Source organism: Myotis myotis, unplaced genomic scaffold, assembly GCF_014108235.1.
Source record: "Myotis myotis isolate mMyoMyo1 unplaced genomic scaffold, mMyoMyo1.p scaffold_m19_p_18, whole genome shotgun sequence".
NCBI classification, from domain to species: Eukaryota; Metazoa; Chordata; class Mammalia; order Chiroptera; family Vespertilionidae; genus Myotis; species Myotis myotis.
In genome coordinates this window covers 30,604,239-30,622,094 of record NW_023416322.1, presented here as the reverse complement: position 1 = coordinate 30,622,094, position 17,856 = coordinate 30,604,239, and the positions used below count along the sequence as shown (strand labels likewise).

Below are 17,856 nucleotides of genomic sequence, written 5' to 3'. Positions count from 1 at the left end.
AAGATATAAAAATTATGTAAATATAGGGAAATGTGAGAACAACATAGTATGTTTATTATAAATATGTGTTATATGTTTCACCAAAAGTAAATGAAATAGATCAGAGAAGGGAACAGATAGATCCTTATGGCCAGATCACAGAAAGTCATGCTTAAGTTTTTGGGGCCTTTAAATACAAGAAGGATTTAAATTGATGGTAATTAGTAAGGAAAGCTTTTATGTGATGGGAAAAGCAAGCAAAGGCATAAAGACCAGAAATATGCATAAGATCTGGATGCTTTTGCTACAAATTAAAAACCTTGACTTAAATAATTGAACAACAAGGACATCCTTTCTATCATTTTAACTGAGAGAACTTCAAGCCCAGAACTTCAGTGTTCTGCTTCTTAACATTTCTCTTGTCTCTGGCTGTGTTAGTCTCAGGTGTTTCATTCAGACACAAAATTATGCAGATGAAGAAGAAACCATATCTTCCTGTGTCTTCCCTGAATCTATGTCTTACAAGGCAGAATTGCTTTCCCTTATATCTCCTTGTCCTTGATCATATTTGCAAGGGGGATAGGATTGCCATGAGTGGCTTAGACTAGTACTGGTCAAAGAAATATAATGTGAGCAACACATATAATTTAAGTTTTTAAATAGCTGTGTTAAATAGTTTTAAAAACCTAAAATTAATTTTAATAGTGTATTTTATTTAACTCATATCCAAAATAGTTATTTTAGCATGTAATCACAATTTTAAAATTAATGAGATATTTAACTTTTTTCCCATTAAAGAACAGATTTTTAGTATTTCGATAAGTTTGCATGATGACAGATGATTGCTAGACTTAGTGTGATGATCATATTGTAAGGTATATAAATGTTGAATCACTATATGATACACCTGAAACTAATATTGTATACCTAGTATACTTAAATTTAAAAAAAAAAAAAGAGAAAGAAAGAAAGAAAAGAAAAATAGCCCTGGCTGGTGTGGAATTGCAGCCTTATAAGCTTGACAAAAATGGGCAATTGCAAAGTTATCTTAAATTTGTTATTACTGTAATAACTCATAACAAGGCAAGAACTTCTGTTCATGAGTCTTGGTTTTTTTAGGACAAATTCTTATTTGTACTGATTTAAGATGTTTAATAAATGTTTGTTGAATTATTCATAGGAGATAATCATCGTCTAACCTTGAGCAAAATAATTAAGTAATGTAGTATTCTGAAAGAACTGATTTGATAATGATATGCAGAAATAGATCTTGTATTTGTTGGTGAAATAGAAGGAACTAGAATTTAGCTGATCAGCGTAGGAAATCATTGGGCTTCTACCAAGTTTTTGCCTGTGAGATTGGAGACGTGACAATCCCTAGATGCATTTTGAAATAATGATGAAAACACAAGTATAGAGTTAGAGATGGTGCCTAAATTTTTTTAAAATATATTTTTATTGATTTCCGAGAGGAAGGGAGAAGGAGAAAGACAGAAACATTAATGATGAGAGAGAATCATTGATCAGCTGCCTCCTGCACACCTCCTACTGGGGATCGAGCCTGCAACCTAGGCATATGTCCCTGACTGGAATCAAACCTGGGATTCTCAGTCCACAGGCCAATGCTCTGTTCTCTGAGCCAAACCAGCCAGGGCCTAAATTTTGAGCTGAGGAAGAGGTGGGTAGTGAGAAGGGCAACAGAGGGAAGCAGCAGAATGCTGCTCTAAGTTAGAGTTGATGGTAGAATGTCCAATTAAAAAGGTCTTGCAGATAATTCAAAATCTAGAATGGAGCTTTGGTAAGAAGTCTGAGCTAGAGATATGGTTAGTTTTATCAGCAACACATATATTAAGATGGAACCATTTTAAAGAAAGAGACAGTGATTTCTAACTATGGAAAAAGGAAGATGCAGAACTCAAAATAGAATAAGCCAGGAGGACCTTGGTCTTATTTTCAGGTGAATTTATTGACTATTTTTCTTCTTACAGCCAAGTGCAAGATCTGTGAGTGGGCATTTGAGAGTGAGCCACTATTTCTGCAGCATATGAAGGATACTCATAAGCCTGGAGAGATGCCTTATGTTTGCCAGGTATTATCTTTCTCCCTAGAGAGTTTTAGCCATTTTGCTCTCAGGCTAAATATAAAGAATCCATCCACTCATGACCAGTGCTGACTACCCACCACCCACGCACAGTTTTAGGAACATTGCGAGATGCAGAAGAAATAGTAAACACAGGTTCTGTTTTCAGGATTCTTCATGCAGGAGAAAAACATAAAGGAACATACACATGTACTAAGTGAGTGTCTGGTACTGAACTTGCCCTTTGGAGACTATCAGAGGGGACTTTGCTCCTCTTAGTCAAAGAACACGAATTGTTCTCAGACTTTCCTGGCCTTCCTCATTTTTATCGTAATTCACCGCTGAATTTATCACAAAGTCGGAAATATGATTTGATCTATACATTTAAGGAATTTTATTTTCATATTTTAACGTTTTTGTTGCTACCTCTTTTTTGAGGCCCCAGTCGTTTGCTTCATTCTTAGCTTACTTTCCCTCTTGTGTGACGCAGGTGTGTCAGTATCGCTCCTCACTCTACTCTGAGGTAGATGTCCATTTTCGGATGATTCATGAGGATACTCGGCATCTGCTGTGCCCGTACTGCCTGAAGGTCTTCAAAAATGGCAACGCATTCCAACAGCATTACATGAGGCACCAGGTACCTGGCACCAAGCAATTGCCAAATTCTTATTTTTAAAATGTATGGATGCTAGGGCCCGAGCTGAGCTAGACAAATAATTTTGATAGGAAAGAATGTATATGTGTTTGTAAGTTTTTTGAGTTTCATTTGTCTACATTGCACCGGGCTTAGGTGTTAAGCAGTTTACTGGCAAACAAGATAACTAAACAGTACAATAAAGCATGAAAAATGTCGTGTTAGAGGAGATACAGAACACAGAAAAGCATGTACCTGTTCTGAAAGTCTAGTAAGCTTCTAGAAGAAGGGTGTGCAAGACCTGAAGGCTGAGGAAGAATGAGCAGGGGAAGTGGAATTGAACAGTGGGCTCAGAGGCACAGAGCCAAAGTGTGGAGGTTCAGGGAACTGAAAGAAGTTCAGTGTGAAGTGTAGGGAACGGAGGTTATAGAGAATCTGGTAAGCCGTGAAAAGGAATTTCAACATGAAAATAAGTCATTGAGAAGCTATCAAAGAGGCTTTAAGTCCTGGGCTGCTGTGCTTAATGTTCACACGTGTGTACAAACATGCCAACACTCTCACTTGTAAATACCTTGTTAGACCCATACATTCATTTGCATAGCAGTGACTGCTGACAATCCACCACAAGTGTATTTTCAAGTGGCAGCATGGAGATTATCACTGGTAACTCAGCTGACGTCAGACAGCCTCCTATCCTAGAGAAGAAAATCATAGACTTGGATCATGTCGCCAAAGGACTTCCCTACACAGCAGTCGAATCCTCACACTGGTCTGTCTCACAGGGAGGCATATCTGTACAGATTGATGTGTTAAGAGGAAAAAGAGCAAGGTGTAGAAAAGTACTAGCGTTGTTGTCAAAGAAAGGAAAAACGGGGAGGTGGTGATGGAGAGGTATGTGTGTGTAACATGGTTGTCCATGAAAGAAACCCAAGAAGCTAGTAAGTTTTTGTGGACAGGGACTAAGGATCAGAGTTGAAAACAATCTTACAGAATAAAAAGTATGATTTTTTTTTTAAACATGTACGTTTTCCTTTTTAAAGAGCTCAGCCAGTGTGGTTCATTGGTTGAGCATTTACCCATGAACCCCAATAGGTCCCCGGTTGGATTCCCAGCCAGGGCACATGCCTGGGTTGTGGGCTCGAGCCCCAGTAGGGGGTGTGCGGGAGGCAGCTGATCGATGATTCTCTCTCATCATTGATGTTTCTCTCTCCTTCTTCCTTCCTCTCTGAAATAAATAATAAAGAAAGAAATGACAATGTCCAGAAGTAGGTAGCACTGTCCACATTGCAAATATAAAGTAGGGACAAGTCGAGCTTGAGCCACTCACCCAGATTATTAAAGCAAGTCAGGAAGAGATGGTTTGAGGACCTAGTCGTCCTGCTTTGAGTCCACCTTTCTTTGGGAGAATGGGAGGTGATGATTCTCAGTGGCAGTCTGTGCCTGTTGTGCATCAGCAGAAAGATGTGAAGAATGGTATGGTTGGCACTGATCTACCTTCTCAGGGAAGAAAATTCACTGGGAAGTGTTAAAAGAGTTTCTTTTTTTTTCCCTTCAGAAGAGGAACGTTTATCACTGCAACAAATGCCGGCTGCAGTTTCTCTTTGCCAAGGACAAAATTGAACACAAGCTTCAGCACCATAAAACCTTCCGTAAACCCAAGCAGCTGGAAGGTTTGAAACCAGGCACCAAGGTAAAGGGACTGTCAACGTTTCCTTTGCAGATTCAGGAGAGGAATAGAGAGTTTCAGTATCTGACGTCTAATTGTTCCTCCCCTTGACCCACAGGTGACAATCCGGGCTTCCCGAGGGCAGCCACGAACTCTTCCTGTCTCCAGTGAAGCACCTCCCAGCACCTTGCAGGAGGCAGGACCACTGACCTCATCCACGGACCCTCTGCCCGTCTTCCTTTATCCCCCCGTCCAGCGCAACATCCAGAAGAGAGCTGTTAGGAAAATGTCAGTGCCTCCCTCTAGAGGCCCGGGCGGGGGGCATGCTATTCCTCACCCAGTGTGACCTGGTAGCTTTTAGTAGGGTCTGTTGTCTACAGTCCTTACAGTGTGGGTGCCCAAGGGCAGTTAATGATCATCTTCCTTGTTTCTTGACAGGAGTGTCATGGGCCGGCAGACATGTCTGGAGTGCAGCTTTGAGATCCCAGATTTCCCAAACCATTTTCCTACATATGTTCACTGCTCTCTGTGTCGCTATAGCACCTGCTGTTCTCGAGCTTATGCCAATCACATGATCAAGTAAGTCACGATTAAACCACTGTTTCTGTCTGGGAGTTCAGATTCACAGAACTCTCTTTATTCCCTCCCCTGTTTATAGTATGTTTTTTCCTTCAGTTCTTAGAGCTGTTTGTCTGTCTCTTAGAGCAGAGTGAGAGGCCAGCCCATGTTCATTTGACTTTAATGGGCTGTGCTCTGATATTGTGGAACCTTCTGCTCAAATTGTGGTTCAAGGACCAGCAGCACCACATGGAAGCTTGTTAGAACTGCAGCTCTGGGTCCAGCCCCAGGCCCTCTCGATCACTGTGTGCATTTTCATAGACCCTAATCCTAATCCCCTCTCCCCCCTCCCAGTAGGAAAACTGGCACTGTTTGAGGTTAGGATGGTTGGAGGGGTTTTTTGGTTGTTTTTTTTGTTTGTTTGTTTTAAAAAGGGAGAAACATCGATGTGAGAGAAATATCAGTTGCACCCCTACCGGGATGATGCTCCAGTTGACGGAGTGACCTGGCCAGGGCAAGAGGCATCTCTTTTGTTGGGTCATTGTCAGTGGCTGGTGATCTCTGTTTAACCAGCAGAACCCTGTAACTCAGACCACTTTTTGTCTTTCTCAGCAATCATGTTCCACGGAAGAGCTCCAAGTATTTGGCTTTATTTAAAAATTCTGTGAGGTAAGGAAAAACTTACTGATGGTGTCTGAATTTTGACGTTTTTACCGGTACATTAGATCCTCTTAGCTGTTTTGGGATGGGTGGGTATGTGAATTACTTTGAGAGAGAGAAGAAGGGACACTCCTTTATTAAGCCTCGAGGCCTAACTCTGTAGTTCACTGCTGTACTTGACTTCTGTACTCTTGGCTCTTTCTCAGCGGAATCAGGCTGTACTGCACTTCTTGTACCTTTGTTACCTTTGTGGGAGATGCCATGGCCAAGCATTTGGTATTCAATCCCTCTCACAGATCCAGCAGCATTCTGCCACGAGGTAAGTAGGAGAGATGGGGTTAGCAGGACAAAAAAAAAAAAAAAAAAAGATAGGGATACAGGTGATGTTACATGAATCAGGAGCATCCTTACCCTAGTCACTGTTTTGGCCTACTCCACAAATTGGAAGCATCCTAACCGGAAGTTTATGTAAGACTTGAGTAGGCAGTCGATTTGCCTTTTTGATTGAAATCCCAAGACACTGTCTTAAGAAGGCTTTTTTCTTCACTGAGTTAACTTTTTTTAATGTCTCCTTTTCCATAGCACTCTCTTGGATGTCTCACTCAAGGTAAAGGAAACTCACTTCATGGTTCAATTTCTGTTTTTCAGTGTGTTTGGTTTTTATTATTATTACTACTGTTATTTTGTATTCCTGGTTTTACTGAGGTTTTTCTTACTCTCTTTTCGAACTCTTTAGGCACAGCCAGACTCGTGACCGGGTGAATGACCGGAACTTGAAGAATATGTACCCTCCTCCTTCCTTCCCCTCTAATAAAGCTTCCACTGTGAAACCTGCCGAGCCCACCCCAGCTGAGCCTGAAGAGCTATCAACACCCATGGCCCAGGCACTCCCATCACCAGCTTCAACTGCAACCCCACCACCAACCCCCACGCACCCCCAGCCATTAGCCCTCCCACCCTTGGCTACAGAGGAGGCTGAATGTCTGAATGTTGATGACCAGGATGAAGGGAGCCCAGTCACCCAGGAACCTGAGCCAGCCTCAGGGGGTGGGAGTAGCAGTGGGATTGGCAAGAAGGAACAGCTGTCTGTGAAGAAGCTTCGAGTAGTACTGTTTGCTCTATGCTGTAATACTGAACAGGCAGCCGAACACTTCCGGAACCCGCAGCGACGCATCCGCCGTTGGCTTCGGCGCTTCCAGGCATCCCAGTGGGAGAATCTGGAAGGCAAATATCTGAGCTTTGAGGCAGAAGAGAAACTGGCTGAGTGGGTGCTGACCCAGCGAGAGCAACAGCTTCCGGTCAATGAGGAGACCTTGTTCCAGAAGGCCACCAAAATAGGGCGTTCTTTGGAGGGGGGGTTTAAGATCTCTTACGAGTGGGCTGTGCGTTTCATGCTGCGGCACCACTTGACTCCCCATGCCCGGCGTGCCGTGGCCCACACCCTGCCTAAGGAAGTAGCAGAGAATGCAGGACTCTTCATTGAATTTGTACAACGGCAGATTCACAACCAGGACTTACCCTTGTCTATGATTGTGGCCATTGATGAGATCTCCTTGTTTCTGGATACAGAGGTATTGAGCAGTGATGACCGAAAGGAGAATGCCCTGCAGACAGTGGGCACAGGGGAACCTTGGTGTGATGTGGTGCTGGCCATTCTGGCCGATGGCACTGTCCTCCCCACCCTGGTTTTCTACCGAGGACAAATGGACCAGCCCGCTAATGTGCCAGACTCTATATTGCTAGAGGCAAAGGAAAGTGGCTACAGTGATGATGAGATCATGGAGCTGTGGTCAACCCGAGTGTGGCAGAAGCACACCGCTTGCCAGCGCAGCAAAGGCATGCTCGTGATGGACTGTCATCGCACTCACCTGTCCGAGGAGGTGCTGGCCATGCTCAGTGCCTCTAGCACTTTGCCTGCAGTGGTCCCGGCAGGCTGTAGCTCCAAAATCCAGCCATTAGACGTATGCATCAAACGAACAGTCAAGAACTTCCTGCACAAAAAGTGGAAGGAGCAGGCTCGGGAAATGGCAGATACTGCGTGTGATTCTGATGTCCTGCTGCAACTGGTGGTGGTCTGGCTGGCCGAGGTACTGGCTGTCATTGGGGACTGTCCGGAGCTGGTTCAGCGATCCTTCCTCGTGGCTAGTGTTCTGCCTGGCCCTGACGGCAACATTAACTCACCGACAAGAAATGCTGACATGCAGGAGGAGCTCATTGCCTCCCTAGAGGAGCAGCTGAAGCTGAGCGGGGAGCAGTCTGAGGAGCACTCGGCTTCCACCCCCCGACCCAGGTCATCTCCCGAAGAGACAGCTGAGCCTGAAAGCCTCCACCAGCTCTTTGAGGGGGAAAGCGAGACCGAGTCCTTCTATGGCTTTGAAGAAGCTGACCTAGATCTGATGGAGATTTGAGTGTTGGGGTCTTGAGGGCATATGAAGTGGGGGTGGGAAAGTGTGAGGGAGGGTAGAGGGGCTTAGGGGAAAGGGGGTATACCAGGTGGGGTATTTGGTTTATATTTTTTAATTTTATGCCACCACTGCCCCCTGATGTTGACTTATACTTCCCTGTGGATTTGTGGATTATTAGGAAAACAAATAGTAATCACATCTGAGCCGAAGAGCTGGCCCATTGGTCATTCATTTATGATGATAACAGGTTTTTGTGAATTTTTGAAAAAATTTAAATCACTGTGTTTGGTATTTTTCTGACAAAACAAGAAAAGAAAAAAAAATCCTTTGTGGACGAATGTTAATTTTTTTTGTTTCCCCTTTTACCTCAATTGTATTATAGTACATCTGGTTTGTTTTACTGTGTGGCCAATGTCTGGGCATGATGCTATCCAACCATTGTCAATGTGAGAACATTTCTGAAGATGGGAAAGAAAAATTGTAGCTCACAAACTGGTTTATTATATATATGGATAAACTTTTTTCATTGTGGTCTTAACACTTTTATATAAAAATGAAAATGGAAAAAAAATCCCACTGAACTCTCTCTTCCTTCTCCTTTCTTACCTTCCCTCTCCAGAGAAGTTGGTTTCTACAGCAACTCGATATAAAATTGTGGCTTTAAAAATGCATGAAACCACCTTTAATCATCCAGAATGATGAATAGATCTTTTTCCTCACCACCCTCCCAACAAAAATATGACAAAACCAATATCCTTTGCACTTGCGATCCTTGGCCCCTTTTCCCATTCTCACACCATCACTCTGGACAAAGGATCACACATGTCATTAGCAAGCAAGAGGTACTGAGGTGATCACAGAGTTAGGGTGGAAGCCATTCCCAGTGTGGGGTCTTCATCCTGCAGGCCCTCTGGGGGCAGTCCCTGCCTTGTTGAACTTCATCTTAAGTGGACAGTGACTGATCAAGTGACCACATTCCTACAGCCAGGAGCTAATGGTGCAAGAAATTAAGTGTTGAACTTTAAAAAGAAAAGACAGACCACTTGCTGAAATCCTGCTTTCTCCTATTTCTCTTAATGCTTAGTGAAGAATCTGACCTGAAGAAGAAATACATGGGGGTGTGCACAGAGAAAAAGACTTGAATCTTTATTTTTCACTGCCAGCATCAAGGAAAGAAAAAATTTTTCTACGGCTTGCATGAGGGATTTTTTTTTAAGTTGTATGTACTCATGGTTATAAACTGAAATGTGCTGTAACAGAAAAGGAGCAAAAATCCAGGTCCACCTTTCCCACAGCTACACCGTTCTGTCCACCCCGAGTCTTTCAGCAACGTTTCCTTCCTAAAGCCAAGACAGCAACCTGCACAGGCTTGTAAATGGTTCATCTTTAAAATGTACGTAAGTGGAACATTAATAAAATGAAGGGAAATGAGTTTATAAAACAATGTTTTTTTTCCTAGGTGCCCCTATTCTAACAGGTTTCACAGACTGGCAGATGCTCAAGATGTGATGGGCCTGACGGTACAGGTGTGACATTTGTTACCCCCGTTTGTCCTCACCCCCATTTTTTGTTTTTTAACCCCCAGAAGGCTATAATATAGTGACCTGGAGGGATCCCTCCCGGAAACAGCGTGGCCAGCATCTAAAAACTGAACTGAGGATCCATCTGGGCTTCTCTCCCCCAGCCTTTTGCCTGGTACCATTTTGACAGAGTTACGGATTTTCGAGTCAATCCTTTGCCTTTCAGAAAGATCAAGAACTATGGTCAGCTCGATCTACAACGACCTAATCCTTTTTGGTAGTCTCCACAGCAGCCCAAACGTAGTGGAGCTGGGCTCCCGGGCTCTGCACACTGAATGACTTTCTGGAGGGGCAATTTTTTAAAGACCGTATTACCAACAGTGGGTCAGCTGAGTTTGGCCAGGAAGTTATTGTGGATTCTGCCCGCGTGGCTTAGTGTAGTAGAAGATTGGGTTTTTTTTATAATTCAGTTTAATCAATAAAATATTTATTGCCTACTTTCTGTGTTGAGACTATAGAATATTCAAATTGAAAGCTCATGGTTTTCTCTTGCTTTAATGTGCTGGTTTGTTGTAATCATGGATGATACGACAGATAGGTGTTTTGATTTCTCCCTTCTCACCTCACTGAATTTCTGTACGTTTTTGGGTTTGCGGTCTGTACTTTCTCAAAAAGAGGTTTAGAGAGGATATGCCACAGAATTACCTAGGGTGTTCATTTTTATTTTTACATTTTTTGTTTTTTTCTTTATTTGGGAGGTGTTCATTTTTAAATAGAGTTTAACACCATTCCGGGGATGGAATTTGGTTGCTACCCCAACTGATTTGACTCACAGCTACACTTAGGACCTTTTAATAAACACACAAAACTTGTAAGTTTTATGGCGATGCTAGAAATTAGTAGGTTTGAACAATAGACATTTAGGTTCAGTGTTTGATGGAAGCTGAGTGGGAGGATTGAGGCTGTCAGTTCCAGCTGGGGGGGGGGGGGGCGGGGGGTAGCCTTATACAGAACAGCTCCGCTAGGTGCTCCATTTTATCTTTAAAATGGTGTTTTCACTAAAACTACATTTGCAGCCAACATTAACCAGAAACTGTATTTTAGAATCTAGTGCATGGGTGGAAATGTCAAAGAAAAATATTGAACACAAAAGCCAATTAGGGTATCCCACAGGGATTAAGCCTGGCCTCTACACAAAGCTGCTTTCACAAATGAAGATAGCAGTGGGTCTTCTGTATTGCCATGCAGAGAACTCTATCTGCTAGAACAGTGGTTCTCAACCTTCCTCATGCTGAGACCCTTTAATACAGTTCCTCATGTTGTGGTGACCCCCAATTTCATTGTTACAAATTGAACATAATTAAAGCATAGTGATTAATCACAAAAAACAATATGTAATTATATATGTGTTTTCCGGTGGTCTTAGGCGACCCCTGTGAAAGGGTCGTTCGACCCCCAAAGGGGTCGCGGCCCAAAGGTTGAGAACCACTGCGCTAGAAGAACCAATAGCCAAAAGGTTCTCAGATCAGGGAGGGAATGGCCCATTCTTGGTGTGACGTAGTCAGACAAAATACAACTACTCAGCAAGTGTTTCAAAAGATTTATTTTACAAAAGAAAAGTCTACCTCTGAACCAGCCAAGTTCAAAGTTGGAAGGAGAATACAACTTCAGCTCTAGATAATACATCTGTACTTCATTCAAAGCCACTAAAAAGGAAGAGAGCATTAATAAATTTGTGAAGTGATAGGGAAAGGAATCAATTCCTAAAAGCAGTTCTATTGAACCAAAATGCATGCCATCCAGAGAATTTGGGGTTAAGACTTCAAAAAAAAAAAAAACAGCTTAGTGCAAGCCACGGGGCCTCCCAACTCTTCTACCACCTATTTTTTCCATTATAATTTTAGTTTCAATCACCTGATCATGTGGGCAATATCCCAGTTGGTTTCTGCCGAAAGTGGTCCCTCTATTTCAACACCTTTTTCGGTTACCGTGGCAATTTGAAACTGAAAGAAAGCAGAGCTCTCAATGAAAATGCCCACCCCCCACATGAAAGAAATCTCTGGGGCTGGTCAGAGGTCAAGTAGAGTCTTTCCCAAATAAGAAAATAGGAGACAGAGAAATGGGACTGTCCTTCAAAGCACAGAAACCCTTGGCATTTGCAAGTATGGAGAACCTGCCAATGAGATCCCCTTCACCTTCATTATTCACTCCCCTCCTCACCCGGTTGTAAGAACGGGCATCCCGGTAGTACAGCACTCGCATGCAGCGTTCCACTAGGTCTCGGGCCTCAGTCTGGCTCAGCACTGGCTGCTTCTCCAGAACTTCTCGAAGCAGAGGCTAAGGAGATTAGGGAAAAACATGGGAGATATCAGGGGCTGACCACCTGGCTATTCGTCTCAAATCCATGGTGTAATATGCACAAATGAGTGAAAAAGTAACATTCCACCTAGTGCCTCACCAGAATACTCTGTTTACTTGTGCTAAGACCCACCTGAAGGGGAAGTTCTAGAGTTCCTCTCTTTGCACATGTCTACTGACTCCTGACCATGCCTTGTCAGTGGAATGCAAATGCCACACTTACAGCCTCTGGACTACAAATAGAAACCATCTGCCCAGCCATGGGGATCCTAGCCTGTTCCCGATGTCAGAATTATAAGGTAAAAGCAAGCACACAACCACTAACCCCCAGGGCCTGCTCTTTTCCCCTCTGCCCCACCTCTCAACTCACCACTTACCTGAGCCAAGTATGCGCCATAACCAGTGGCCAGGGAAGGGGCTTCATAGGCTACGCCAAGCATGTCCACGTAACCGAGGAAGCTAAAAGGACACAATCGGTCAAAGAACTAATTCCATCTTAAGTTTCTGCATCCTCGCTGAAGTATGGGGCCATGGGGTCTACGAACTAGGAGTTACTCAGGGGGTAAAGATAAACCCATTACACAGGCACTGCAGGTTAGGCTGCCAAGCAAATGTTATTTGTACTCAAATCAACCTCTCTCCATCCGAATAGCCTCCAATGACCATGGTGTTCCACAGGGGGTTCATCTTGGAGCGGCGGCTGTACATGGCCCTGGTCAGCCACGAATGAATAGCTCTAGGACTATAGCTGTGCCCGTCTCCCAGCAACTCCTCATCAATCCTTAAAAAAAAAAATCGGCGTGAGAATATTAAAGTCGGGATCTCCATCCCCCATCTTCACCCCCTACAATGCTCCCCGTCCTCCGCCTCGAGTGCCTCCACCTTAGAGCTTCTTAAGGAGAGAAAACACATACACACGCACACACACCAGCGACCCCCCGCCCACGTGGGAACTACGCCCTGTTCTCTAGATGACTTACACCATCTGGCCGAGGACCTGCTTCACATACTGGAAATCAGCGTAGTCTCCGGAAGCACCCAGCATGGTGCTGTCATTGACTCGCATGATGCGAGAGATGTTGCGGAAACGGGCCAAGGAGCCGTAGGAACCCAGCATGTCTGCGGCAATCACCACTCCGCCGTCAAATTTCACGCCCAGGACCGAGGTCCCGGTCACCATGGGGCTCCTGGGGACAGAGGGGGTGGGGAGTCTGCAGGGCGGCGCGGGGGGAGCGCCCGAGTCCTCTCCCTGCGCGGTGGGTTCCCCTTCGACTTCCCAGAGCCCCATTCATTCCCCAGGACTCCGTGCCCCTCGCTGCCCCTCGCCTTCTCCGGCTCCCTCGGAACCCTCGGCCCACAGGCCCACACCCACCCCTGCGCAAGCTGGGGCGCCCCGAGCTTACTGGGTGCGCGTGATCGGACCCCCGTGGAGCGCGGACGCCGGGTCCACCAAGGAGCCGGGAGTTGGCGGGATGCGATAAAACTGCCCGGGGGCCGGACCCCCAGCCCAAAGTCCGGCCCGCGACTCCCAAACCGCTTCCATCTTAGTCACGGCAGCAGAAGAAATGAAAGCGCTTGCGCCAGCGGAAGCGGAAGTGATCCTTCAGTGCCACACTTTTCCTCTTCCTGCCAGCGGCTCCCGGCGGCCATGCGGATGAGGTCACTCGGGGCTACCGTCCTTCCGGGGGCGGCACCCAGGCCCGCAGAGTCCGCCTGTGAGGATGGACCAAATCGGGGCTCTCCGAAGCCCAGATTTAAGGGAGGACAGGGTGATGTGGGAGGCAGGCATGGGGGCGTTAGGGGGGCCTCCCAGACACTTCTCCTGAGCGCGGAGGCAGAATTTCTCCTGCCCAGTTTGGATCCTTATCGAAAGCCCCACATGAGACTAGTAGTGAACCAGGATCGCTCACCGAGTTTCTCTGAGCACCCCCATATGGCAGGCATTATCGGCTTACACTATAGGTCAGAGACCGAGGCGTGGGTGGTAGTGATTCCCCGATCCCACAGCTAGCGGTGGCAGCTCTGGGCCTTCAAACCCAGGAGGTAAAAAGGAACCGTACAGCTATGCCTGTCTCTCGTGGATTACTCACTCCATAGGAACAAGTTTTCTCGTGAGAACATGCTCTTGCCCACCGCTTAAGCAGCAGAAAATTCCACCGACTGTGGGAGAGAGACTCAATTCCAGGGCTTCGCTTCTGATTCTGTGGTCTAGGCTGGAAGCAGTAGAATCAAACTGGGAGGGAACCTAAAACCACTACTTGGGCAGTCCTCCCTACACAACTTGAATGTCAATTTTTTTTTTTTTACTCAGATGGAAACCAAATTGATTTTGTTTCTTAAATTTCCTGAGTTGATTTGAACCAAAGCAATGCATGACATTTTAACCTTATTGAAAAACAAAATATTTTATTAGATCATGAAACCCTGGAAAGGGAAGAGTCAAGAATTTTGCATGGCCCTAGCTGGTTTGGCTTGTGGATTGAGCATCGACCTGCGGACTAAAAGGGTCCCAGGTTCGATTCCTGTCAAGGGCACATGCCCAGCGTGTGGGCTCGATCCCCAGTGGGGAGCATGCAGGAGGCAGCTAATCAATGATTCTCTCTCATCATTGATGCTTCTATCTATCTCTCTCTTCCTTCCTCTCTGAAATTAGTTTTAGAAATATATTTTTAAAAACTCTCTTTTAAAAAGAAGAATTTTGTATGTTAGAGGCACCCACCTCTTTATATCAACTTTTGATCTTGAAAAATCAGTATTTTGGGGGTGGGCTTTAATTAATAGCCACCCACATCCCAAGCCCCATATTCCAGGTGATTTTTGGGCCATTCATCAGCTTACTTGAACAAAAAACAGATGCTCAGGTGTGATGACAATGGGCTTCCTGAAATTCCTCAAAAACCCATAAGTACCTCCCTTTCCCCCACTAGAGCCCTCATCATATGAACTTAAATCAATCAGCCAGCAATGAACTGGCTATATCCTTGTTTAGAAGTGACCAGAGGTGGCTGCTGGTTTCTGGTCTCCTTTTTAAGTCTCTAGATTAAGGCTCTGATAGGGCCAGTTTTGGTTCCAGAGGTCTGGCAGGTAGCCAAATTCCATAGGGCAGTGGTTCTCAACCTTCCTAATGTCGCAACCCTTTAATAATACAGTTCCTCATGTTGTGGTGACCCCCAACCATAAAATTATTTTCGTTGCTACTTCATAACTGTAATTTTGCTACTGTTATGAATCGTCATGTAAATATCTGATATGCAGGATGTATTTTCATTGTTACAAATTGAACATAATTAAAGCACAGTGATTAATCACAAAAACAATATGTAATTACATATGTGTTTTCCGATGGTCTTAGACGACCCCTGTGAAAGGGTCCTTCTACCCCCAAAGGGGTCTTGACCCACAGGTTGAGAACCGTTGCCATAGGGTCTTAAAGCAGAAAAGTGAAAGGATCTGGAATTATCCAGCCGAAGAGGATGGCACAGAAAGCAAACCAACATTTGATGGTGCAGGACTCAGAAGGTGACCAGCAGTGTTCTGTTCTAAGGTGAGCTCAAAAAGACATGAGTTAAACTTGCAACAAGGGAAATTTTGGAATATTTCTTTTTCTTTTTAAAGCAGTCTGATATTATGGAGGAACACTTTTAAGTGTACCCGTTTTCTGTGGTTGTCTATTTGATTTTTATTAGCATTTAGCTCCCAACAAGTTTAAGTTTTTAAGTCAGTAATGACTGGACTGGGTTTTATAATATGCAGAATGTCCTTGGTTATAGGAAATGTCCTGAAATTCTCAGAAAATAAATAAAACTAAACCACTATGACCACCATCTCATAAATATTTCCACTACTCCATTTTTTTTTTTTTTTAGGAGAAGTGAAAAATAAATCTTCAACTACAAAAGAGTTACATAAGCATCTTTTCCCGAATTGCGTAAGCCTGGCCCCAGGGACTATCACACAAAGCTGAGAGAGAAAACTTGTCCAGCTTGCCCATGGCTGCACTGCTCTGCGGGTCTCCCCTGAGGAGTTTGCGGTTTTACACCCTCTGTAGTTCAGGTCTACGATATCCCTCTCAGAGCATGCGCCACACTTGTCTGGAGCCGATCTGCCTCGCTAAACTAAAAGACCCACCAGGGCAGGAACTGAGGTTGGCTTTTGACAGCGCCCTTTGATACACAGAAGATTTGAACTTTGACATAGTCCTAGTTATCTGTTTTTCTCTTGTTCCCATATTTTTGATGTCATCTCCATATCTTTGATGTCAATATTCAAGAAATCGTCGCCAAATGCAATATCATGAAGATTTCCCATTGTTTTTCCCCCCCCAAAAGTGTTCTTGTTTTAGCTCTGATGTTTAGATCTTATCTGTTTTATGTTAATTTTATATATGGTATTAAAAAAAAAAAAAGGATCAACTTCTTTTGCATGTGGATATCCAGTTTTCCCAGCACCATTTATTGAAAAGACTGCCTCTTCTTCATTGAATGGTCTTGACACCCATTAATCTATATGTCTGTCTTTACTACATTGTTTTGATTATTGTAGATTTATAGGCATTTGCCACTCATTTATTTTCCACATGAACTTTAAAATAATTTCTTCCATTCCTTCAAATCCATGGTAATTCCTAATGGGCAATAATTACTAAATAATTTGAGAATGACTTTTTATAGTAAATTTTCCCAGCTAGAAATATTGTTCACCTTTCCATAGAATCATTTCTTGATCTTTAAGAATTCATCTTTTTCCTCATATAATTTAGGGATATTAAATTTATTATTTTTAATAATTCTGTGAACATAATTCACTACATCAATAAAGTAAGGGAGAGAACCCATACAAACAGATGCCTCCAAAAAAACACTTTATGAAAATCAGTAGCCATTCCTAATAAAATTCTGCAAAATAGGAATGTAAGTAGAAGACCTGAACATAATAATGCCTTTTTGGCAAAAACTAATGATACAGATATTAATTGCTGAAGTATTCAAATTAGAAAGTAGACAAAAAGTCCAGTATTACAAGGGTACCCTTTTCTCCACATCCTCACCAACACTTGCTATTTCTTTTTTTTTTAATAATAGCTATTCTAACAGGTATAAGGTGATACCGCATTGTATTTTGATTTGCATTTCCCTGATGATTATCGATGTAAACACGTTTACATGGACCTGTTGGCCATCTGTATGTCTTCTCTGGGAAAATGTCTATTCAGATCATCTGCCGATTTTTTAATCTGATTTTTTTTTTTTTTTTTTTTTGCTATTGAGTTGTATGATTTTCTTATTTATTTTTGGGTATTAACCCCTTAACAGATATATGATTTGCAAATATTTTCTCCCATTCAGTAGATTGCCTTTTCATTTTGCTGACGGTTTCCTTTGCTGCACAATTGTTTGTTTGTTTGTTTGTTTGTTTTATTCCTGGGTAATCACCATGGTGTGGATGTACCACAGTTTGTTTAATCATCCACACGTCGAGAGACGTCGCAATTGTTTCTTTCTAGTTTTGGGCTGTTATGAATGAAAGCGGTATAAGCATTCCCGTACGAGGTTTTGTGTGTGCTGTTCTCATTCTGGCAACTGATCCTGATACTGTGGTTGGCTGGTATTTATGACTTTCCTCTTGTTCCCTTGTCTTAATAATAGCTAACATTTATAGAGTGTTTGCTACATGCTGGGCCCTGTCCTAAGAGCTTTACAAGTATTACTCACATAATTCTCAAATAGCCACTCGAGGTCTGAGCTATTATTATCCACCTTTTACAGGTGTGGAAACTAAAGGAGAGAGAGGCACACAGAGTGCATGTGTTGGCGCCCAGCTTTGAGCCCAGGTAGCCTGGCACCAGAGCTCAGCCTCTAAACCACTCAGTAAGGCAGCCAGGGCTCAGATGGCTCTTTCCTTATGGAGCAGCGGTTCTCAACCTGTGGGTCGCGACCCCTTTGGCGGTCGAACGACCCTTTCACAGGGGTCGCCTAAGACCATCCTGCGTATCAGAT

At 43.8% G+C, this 17,856-nt stretch overlaps 2 protein-coding genes across 6 annotated transcripts in view; one reads left to right on the top strand and one right to left on the bottom strand.

The window, feature by feature from the left end:
* Nucleotides 1-8,618, top strand: part of POGZ (pogo transposable element derived with ZNF domain) — a 39,707-nt gene extending 31,089 nt beyond the window's left edge. For all 5 annotated transcript variants that reach the window (XM_036343613.1, XM_036343615.1, XM_036343612.1 and 2 more), the window contains 9 exons: nucleotides 1,968-2,068; nucleotides 2,550-2,696; nucleotides 4,249-4,383; nucleotides 4,478-4,647; nucleotides 4,798-4,938; nucleotides 5,530-5,586; nucleotides 5,784-5,896; nucleotides 6,160-6,184; nucleotides 6,314-8,618. In XM_036343613.1, the coding sequence (XP_036199506.1) occupies nucleotides 1,968-2,068; nucleotides 2,550-2,696; nucleotides 4,249-4,383; nucleotides 4,478-4,647; nucleotides 4,798-4,938; nucleotides 5,530-5,586; nucleotides 5,784-5,896; nucleotides 6,160-6,184; nucleotides 6,314-7,985 (2,561 nt within the window). In that variant the 3' untranslated portion in view covers nucleotides 7,986-8,618. The remainder of the gene's footprint in view (nucleotides 1-1,967; nucleotides 2,069-2,549; nucleotides 2,697-4,248; nucleotides 4,384-4,477; nucleotides 4,648-4,797; nucleotides 4,939-5,529; nucleotides 5,587-5,783; nucleotides 5,897-6,159; nucleotides 6,185-6,313) is intronic.
* A 2,469-nt stretch (nucleotides 8,619-11,087) lies between these two features.
* PSMB4 (proteasome 20S subunit beta 4) lies at nucleotides 11,088-13,441 on the bottom strand. The gene is made up of 7 exons (XM_036344433.1): nucleotides 13,264-13,441; nucleotides 12,841-13,047; nucleotides 12,495-12,641; nucleotides 12,238-12,319; nucleotides 11,723-11,839; nucleotides 11,417-11,505; nucleotides 11,088-11,208 (listed from the first exon to the last, which is right to left on the bottom strand). Exons 1-7 carry the CDS (start codon nucleotides 13,401-13,403, stop codon nucleotides 11,196-11,198), a joined length of 795 nt encoding a protein of 264 aa, XP_036200326.1. The 5' UTR covers nucleotides 13,404-13,441; the 3' UTR covers nucleotides 11,088-11,195.
* Nucleotides 13,442-17,856: the final 4,415 nt, after the last annotated feature.

What these genes read in the sequence shown, in the direction of transcription:
- PSMB4 (XM_036344433.1), bottom strand. Translation starts at nt 13,403, where the DNA reads ATGGAAGCGGTTTGGGAGTCGCGGGCCGGACTTTGGGCTGGGGGTCCG. An exon ending in CAGGTCCTCGGCCAGATGGT is followed by an intron (nt 12,642 to 12,840) that starts GTAAGTCATCTA and finishes TTTTTTTTTAAG; the next exon opens with GATTGATGAGGAGTTGCTGG. An exon ending in GGCTATTCGGATGGAGAGAG is followed by an intron (nt 12,320 to 12,494) that starts GTTGATTTGAGT and finishes GTGTCCTTTTAG; the next exon opens with CTTCCTCGGTTACGTGGACA.